The following is a 7,925-nucleotide window of genomic DNA, read 5'->3' as shown; positions in this document are numbered from 1 at the left end:
AGATGCTCAAGTCCCTTATATAAAAGGGTATAGTATTCACACACAACATATACACATCCTCCAGTACACTTTAAATCACCTTTAGATGACTTGTAATACCCAGTGAAATGTAAATGCTATGTAAATAGTTGTTATCCTATATTTTTATTTGTATTACTTATTGTTGTATTGGTTTATTTTATTTTATTTTTTCCTGAACATTTTAATCTCTAGTTGGTTGAATCTGTGGATGTGGAACCCACTGATATGGTGGAGGGCCAAGCGTGATAATAGAAATGTGCCTTGGTGGGCGGCGCAGGAGGCCGGGCCGGGGCGCGGAGGGACAGACGGATGCACGGGCGGGCTGCTGGGAGCCGTGGAGCGCGGCCCTGGCCAGGGCCCGGGGGCGCGGGCCGGGGTGGTGAGTGCCGGGCAGGGGCGGGGGCGGGGGCGGGGGCGGGCGCGGCCGCGAGGGGTGGCCTCGGTCCGGGCCGCAGCCATTTGGGGACCCGGGCCGGGCCTCGAGGGCCTGGCAGCCCGGTTGGACGTCCCCGAGACCCCTGCAGTCCCCGGGCTGCCGCGGGTCCTGCCCGAGGAGCCCAGAGCAAGGGCGCGGACCGCGGGTGAACGTCTGTGATTGGGAAAGCCCTGTCCCCGTCCATTCAGCCCTCCGGCGTGGGTTGCGCTCCCACCCTCCTGCGGACGCGGCCCCTGCCTTCGGGGAGCGCCCGTCCGAGCCGCGGATTCCGCTCTTTTGCCCCGAAACTGCCCCCAGCCCGACAAACTCTTCGTCCTCTGGCCCCCCATGGCAGCTCCCAGGGGCTCTCCCGAGCCCTGCTTCCCAAGCAGCTCCCAGTCGCTGTTTCCCTTGTCAGGCTTCTTCCTGCCGCCCTGACTCCTGGGCAGGCTTCCCGGCCTCCGCTTGCGTCCGTTCTCCGGGATGCAGCCCTTCTCCTATGTTGTCCATCGCTTGCTCGGGACTACTTCGTGGCCCCGCCATTTCTCCCAGGATGAAGTGCAAACTCTCGGGGGCGCGACCTCACCCGTCCCAGGCTCTCTCTTGGGACCCTTCTGCTCACTTCTTCCTCCCAGGGTCTGCTCTAGCCAGGAGCCTGCTCTGTCACCTTCGGGCTTTTGCCCCTGCTTGTCCCTCTGTCCCATCCCCTGTCCCCTGGCCCGTTTGTCTGCCCTCTGATATGGCCGCGCCTCCCCCGAGGCGGGTTTCCCACCCTGACTGGTTGAGGGAGGTGCAGTCACCGTCTCCCATATGTAGGTCATCTTCCAGTATTTTGGCTTCTCGGTTGCTTGCTGGTCCTCAGAACACCTCTAGCTTGCAGAGGGGTGCCCAGTTAAGTGCGTGGGAACGGAATTGGTGAGATTCAGTGTGTCAAGGGTGTGTGCTCAGTGAGTGAGGCGTCTGGGTTTGCACTCCCCAGTCCACGCCCATTAGTGACACTAAGGAGGTTCCAGGTACCTGTGGCTGGAGAGGAGAGGAGACTAGACTTTCCCTTCCCTGTCAAAGCTGGCGGAGCTTGGGGATTCTTTTCCTCCTGTGCTTCCTCCTTAATTCTTTGCTGCCTACCACCTGCCCATTCCTTTAGTGAGTGGCAGGTCATGGTCCTGCTCTCATGAGTTTCTGGTTTGGAGGTGGGGGGAGATCTGGCCGAACGTGTGAAAAATACAAGCTGTGGAAAGAGCGTGTAAGGGGTCCTGTCCCAGCTTCGAGGACTCTGAGAGCATTGGCAGTGAGGTGCAAAGGGTGGTTGGGATGGGCAAGGTTGTCTAGTGAGGTTGGGGAAGGGAGTTCCCGGCAGAGGAGCAGAGGCAGGAAGGGGCAATGTGGCTTGTCTTGGGGGAACCAGGGGTGGCAGGGTGTGAGATGGGTGAGTCTGGAGAAGTCGGTCTGAGCCGGAATTCGGACCTGGCAGGCTGTGGGGAGGGCTTTGATCTCTATCCAGGGAATAATGGGAGGCCCCCCAGGACACCCCAAGAGGGAAGTGGCTCCATTGCATTTGTGTCGTGAAAGATTGTTTGGCTGCTGGGGGAGAATGTCCTGGAGCAGGTGATCTGCAAGGAGGGAGGCTTTTGCTGTGACTCTGGTGAAAGGTGATGGAGGCAGGCACTGGGCGGTGGCTGATGGGAGACAGGCAGAGCCACCGGGCTGGTGATGGACTGGCTCAGATCCAGTGGGTGGAAGGAGGTGTCAAGGATAACATCTTTGTTTCTGGCATAGTTAGTGGGGCCCTGGCCATCTCGGTGTGCCCTTTCATCTCCGGGGTCTCCAGGGGCCTGCTACTGCCCACTGGGCTCTCAGGACCCAGCTGCAGGATGCCACCTAAACTACAGGGCCCTCCAAGTCCCCAGCACTAGCGGGGCAGCACCGGTAGGGCCTGGGCCTCTTTGAGAATATGTTGAAAAGCTGACATCAACCTCGACGCTGTGGATGTTGGGCCTGATCATTCTTTGGGGTGGGTCTGTCCTGGGCACTGCAGGGTGCTAAGCAGCCTCCACCCAGTCCCCAGTGGTGACACCCAAAACTGTCTCCAGACATTGACAGGTGTCCCCAGGGGGAGACTCGCCTCCATCTGAGAAGCAGAACCAGCCTGACAGTCTACCTCCCCCCTGAAAAGTGCTTGCATGTGCGATTTGCCTCCCGCCTGGGAGTCTGGGGGCACTGGGATGCCATCCTTGCCCCACCCTGGCTTTCAGAGCTCTCTCCTCTCCTCCTCGTGTGCCCATGAGTCTGGCTCACAGGAACGTGGGTCTCACATCAGGTCCCGAGGGAGCAGGTGTATTTCTGGGCCTGGGGCTGCTCCTTGGTGGTGAGGGTGTCCCCACGAGCCGTGTCTGTGGCGCCTGCAGCCGCCTGCATGTCCATCTGTGTCCACATCTGCCTTTGAGCCTCATCTTCCTGGCCCCACGGTTTTCTCATGCTGTGACCCAAAAGCCGAGCATTCCAGGGTGTTCTGCTGCTGAAATTGAGTTGTGAGCGTGTCTCCCTCCTTGCTCCAGTCTGAAGGAGAAGCATGGTCGGTAGACAGACGTCTCAGACCTTTGTGTTTTCTTCACGTCTGTCTGTTGGCAGCTCCTTACACTATCGTGGTTGCTTTAGCAACTTAGCTGCTGTCGACTTAATGCATTTCATGACATTCTGCAGCAAGGAAGAAGGTCCGAGTTTCCACTCTGAATCAGGCACCTTCGCTCCCCTCCCCCATCACTTGACTTCCTGTGGGGTATGTGGTGTCTGCGCTTAAGATGAGAACACTGAGGCCTCAGGAGGGCAAGTGACTTGCCCAAGGTCAAGGAACCCTAAGTCAGGAGTGGAGACCCCAGCCCACCTCCCCTGCCCCTCAGCAGGTCTGGCCCCAGCACAGAGAAGAGCCATTGTCGCTGCTCTTGGGGCCCTAGGAGCCTGGGATGTATCCTGCCTTTGTTTCTAGAGCCTTTGTTTGTTATTATTTCCTCCCTCTCCAGACATTGCAGGCCGGTGGGGCCCCGCGCCTGTGCGCGCTCACGTAGTGGGGCCTGTTCGGGTCCCTCATGGGTCCCTTCAGTCCCAGCTCTGTCCTTGCCTCAGCGGCCCGTCACCCGTAGGGTGGCAGAGATGGGCCGAGGGAGGGAGTGGGCAGCAGTGCGGACCGAGTCCTGGCGCATGGGGTTTCCCTGGTGCTGGAGCCGGGCGTTGGCGGTGGGGGGGGCTGGGGTCATATCCCCTGCATGCCCTGCACCCCATGGCTGTGCTTACGTGGCAAGAGGTGGTGATCGCCAGCTCAGGAAAGGTGGGGGTTCCTTCCTCCTGTGGAGAGGGGGCTGAATTGGGGTCCCCTGAGCTGTAGGGTGCAGTGCCTGACAGGCCTTGGGGAGGGCCGAGGGGATGGGGACCGACAGGCCCCGGGCCCATGCCACTCCCTGGCACGGGTGGATGCCCCGCCTCCCGGGGTTGCCCAGCTGGACTGTGGCACCCCCGAAGGACCCCACATGTCACTGTTCCCCCGCAGGGCTTCCCACGGCACGACATGGAGACCTGTGGTTACGAGGCTCCCTGGGGTTCGGCTTGGACCGCGATGGGGCTGGGCCCCGGCCTCCTAACGGGGCTGCCGTCTGGGGCTGTAGCTGGGGGGTGCCCTCCCCCCTGCCCGCGACTCGGAGCACCCCCACCCCTCCCCTGCCGGGCCAGGCGGGGCGGCGTTGTTGGCGGGGGCCCTGGTGGAGGCCCGGCCCGGGCGGCGCCCGCCATGAACGGGCTGTCGCTGAGTGAGCTCTGCTGCCTCTTCTGCTGCCCGCCCTGCCCCGGCCGCATCGCTGCCAAGCTCGCCTTCCTGCCGCCGGAGGCCACCTACTCCCTGGTGCCTGAGCCCGAGCCGGGGCCTTGTGGGGCCGGGGCCGCCCCCCTGGGGACCCTGCGGGCCTCCTCGGGCGCACCCGGGCGCTGTAAGCTGCACTTGACGGAACACGCCGACTTCCGGTACAGCCAGCGCGAGCTGGACACCATCGAGGTCTACCCCACCAAGAGCGCCTGCGGCAACCGCGTCTCCTGCACGTATGTTCCCTGCGTGCCTGGCGCCAGGTACACGGTCCTCTTCTCGCACGGCAACGCCATGGACTTGGGCCAGATGAGCAGCTTCTACATTGGCCTGGGCTCCCGCTTCCACTGCAGCATCTTCTCCTACGACTACTCCGGCTACGGTGCCAGCTCGGGCAGGCCTTCCGAGAGGAACCTCTATGCCGACATCGACACCGCCTGGCAGGCCCTGCGCACCAGGTGAGGGCGACCCTGGGGACAGCTCAGCCTGGGCACACCCAAGAGGGGACCAGGCCTGGGGCCGGGGGGCGGGCTTCCCTGGGAGGAAGGTGGGCGCCCTGCAGGAGGGGAGCCACAGTGGATGCACAGGGCCAGAGAGCCGGACAGGCGAGCTTGGGTGTGCGGGTGCCGCCTCCACATGGCTGAGGTGTGGCCAGGCGATCCTCCCACACCCTGGCCTGTGGAGCCAGGCTCCTTGGGAACCCCTGGCCTGAGGACGGGAAGGGGCTGAGCTTGTCACAGGGGCGTGGATGCCACCCGGCGGGAGGGAGTGGGTGGTGTCTGGGGGTCTGTGCACGTGTGGCTGGGAGCCCATCGGCCGAGGCAGCACTTGGGGCAAAGTGAGGCGAGGCTGCTGTATCCAGGTCCCCAGGCCTGGCCCATGAGGCCCTGTGGCTGTGGAGCTTGGCCATCCCGGGGCAGGGCCTGCAGGGTCAGGTGCAGACCCCCAGCACACACCCGAGGTCTGGGCCATCCTCAATTCCAGATCCAGCGCTCCTAGTCATCCCGGTCCCCAGCCCTGTGCTTGCCTGGGCCCTTCACGGGTGTTTGAGCACCGCCCGGGCCAGTGCTGCTTTGGACGAGGAGACCCGGGTAGGCCTCTGGTGGCCTTTCCTGCTTGCCATCCACTGGGGCTGTCTCATCCTGGCCCTGCCCAGCCCACTGGTCTGACCTGCTCCCACAGGGACCAGGCACAGCTCTGAGAAGTCAGAGGCCCTGGGGAGGTGGGGTCCTCGTTGCCTTGGTGATATCGCAGGCAGTCCCTGCTGTGGGCCTGGGAGCTGGTCCCTGGCACCACCCTGGCTCTGGGGGCCTCCCAGCAGTGTGGGGCACTGACACCAACCACCACTTCATGCGACTTCCTTGGCCCCTCCTGTCTCTACTGCCCGGGCCACTGGCAAAGTCACACCCGCCATGGCCAGCTCTGAGCTCTGTCTGCTTGGCCATCTGTCCTGCTGCCACTTTGTCCTGCAGGAACCTAGGCCCAGAGCTGTGAGGGAGAGGCCAGAGCGTGCCCAGGGCCTCCACTGGGGATGTGTCCTGTTTGTTTGAGTGGTGACATCCAGGTGGCAGCTGGGGGCTCCTGCCTGTAGCAGGTGACAGTGCTGGGCTGGCTCAGCACACTACTGACCATGGCTGCCAGGGAGCAGGCCAGGGAGGCTGAGGCAGAGCTGGGGCCACAGGCACAAGCCAGGCAGCATCCTTTGGGGCATGGGTGAGTGGTGAGCTGTGGAGTGCTGCCAGGAGGCTGGGATTCCAGGCCAGGGACAGGGACAGCCCTGCTGGTAGAGTCCGAATGCCAGGCAGAGGGGACGCACACCTGCCCATGCTCCTGCCTTGCAAGAGGGCATCTGCCTGGGATCAGGGCGTGGAACGTGTGGGAGGAGAGTTGTGGGGTCTCAGCATGGGCAGGGTGGCGGGTGGGTCCTGCGTGGTTGGGACTGGGCACAAGGAGGCCTTGTAACTGGTGCTGGATCAGTTGGGTCAGGGGCCGCACACCAGTGACTTGGGGGTGGGGGTGGCCTTGGGTGGGAGCTGGTGGTGCCGAGGTGGCCGAGGACTTGTCCACTCTCAAGGGAAGGTGCTGGTGGGAGGGGGTGCCACCTCTGCAGCCACCACCCTCAATGCTGACCTGGGTTGCACTGGCATCTCATTGGGCGTGGGGACTCCAAGAGTCCAAAATTGGGTAGAGACATTTGGGGACACAGCTGCCTGAATTTCTCATGGCCAAGGGGGTGGGCAAGGACTGCAGGGAGGAAGAGTGTCAGCTGTCCTGGCCAGTGCACCAGGAACGGCTTTCTAACCCCGGCAGAAAGGCGTGAAGCATTCAGGATGTGGGGGGCACACAGTTCCCAGTGTGCACCTAGGGGTGACCAGGAGGAGGAGAGGCGTCAGGGCCTCCCCTACACCCGCCCCAGGGGCACTCCGTAGGCAGGATCCCTGCAGATCCCAGCTAGGAAACGCCAGTGAACGGCAGCGCCAGGGAACAGGGCAGGGCCGCTGGCTTCGCCCACCGCCGCGATGTTGGGGGACTGGGGGTGGCCCTCGGGACTGGTGTGGAGCCTGGGCCTGACCCACTGACTTGGCTGAGTGGGGAGACTGGAGGGTCGCACCCGGAGCTGGGCCCGGGGACGCCCGCCGGCGGGAAGGGTGCGCGCGCGTCGGAGGCCGCGGCTGACCTTGCTCTGGCGCCGCCAGGTACGGCATCAGCCCGGACAGCATCGTCCTGTAGGGGCAGAGCATCGGCACGGTGCCCACCGTGGACCTGGCCTCGCTCTACGAGTGTGCTGCGGTGGTGCTGCACTCGCCGCTCACCTCGGGCATGCGCATCGCCTTCCCCGACACCAAGAAGACCTACTGCTTCGACGCCTTCCCCAACTTCGACAAGGTGTCCAAGATCACGTCGCCCGTGCTCATCATCCACGGCACGGAGGACGAGGTGATCGACTTCTCGCACGGGCTGGCGCTCTACGAGGGCTGCCCCAAGGCGGTGGAGCTGCTGTGGGTGGAGGACGCCGGGCACAACGACATCGAGCTCCACAGCCAGTACCTGGAGCGCCTGCGTCGCTTCATCTCCCAGGAGCTGCCCAGCCAGCGCGCCTAGCGGTGGCCCCAAGCGGCCGGACCTCAGCAATAAGGCGGCCCCCGGACCTCGCCCCGCGCCGGCACCCCAGGTGCTGCATGTGGACCCCCGGGAGGCCCAGGGGACCCCGGCCCGACCCAGGGGCCGTGGACCATGTACAGGCAACAGAGCTACGCACTCCTTTCCTTTTGGAAGCAAGAAGAAATACGTGAAAACGGAAATGAAAGATTTAAAATTAAAAAAAAGAAAGAAAGAAAATAAATCTCAGAGATGTTAAATAATTTTCCAAAGGTGATTTAAGTAGATATTGACAGAGCCTCTTTCTAAAAAGCTAGAAAATCAAACATCATTTCCCAGGACTTCTAGGGAAAAGGGGGGACTTGAGAAGCTAGTTGCATTTATTTCCATATTTATTTCACAGACCAGCTCTTGGATATTGGCTTTAAAAATAATAAAAATAAATGTTTTTTTGGAAAAAATTAAAAAAAAAAAAGAAAAGAAATGTGCCTTGGTATGCATGGCCTCTAAGTATTTTATCAGTTTGAAAAGCAAAAAGGGATT

At 62.0% G+C, this 7,925-nt stretch overlaps 1 protein-coding gene across 1 annotated transcript; it reads left to right on the top strand.

Annotated features, from left to right (window-relative positions):
* Window positions 1-333: 333 nt before the first annotated feature.
* Window positions 334-7,465, top strand: LOC116465009 (alpha/beta hydrolase domain-containing protein 17A-like). The gene is given in 3 exon segments (XM_032148229.2): window positions 334-400; window positions 3,978-4,741; window positions 6,980-7,465. Coding segments are annotated over 2 exon segments (1,152 nt in total). The 5' UTR covers window positions 334-400; window positions 3,978-3,995; the 3' UTR covers window positions 7,386-7,465.
* Window positions 7,466-7,925: the final 460 nt, after the last annotated feature.

The sequence above is a fragment of the Hylobates moloch genome, unplaced genomic scaffold, assembly GCF_009828535.3.
Source record: "Hylobates moloch isolate HMO894 unplaced genomic scaffold, HMol_V3 SCAFFOLD_2606, whole genome shotgun sequence".
NCBI classification, from domain to species: domain Eukaryota; kingdom Metazoa; phylum Chordata; class Mammalia; order Primates; family Hylobatidae; genus Hylobates; species Hylobates moloch.
The sequence above is the reverse complement of the archived record's forward strand: the minus strand, read 5'-3'. Positions and strand labels throughout refer to the sequence as shown.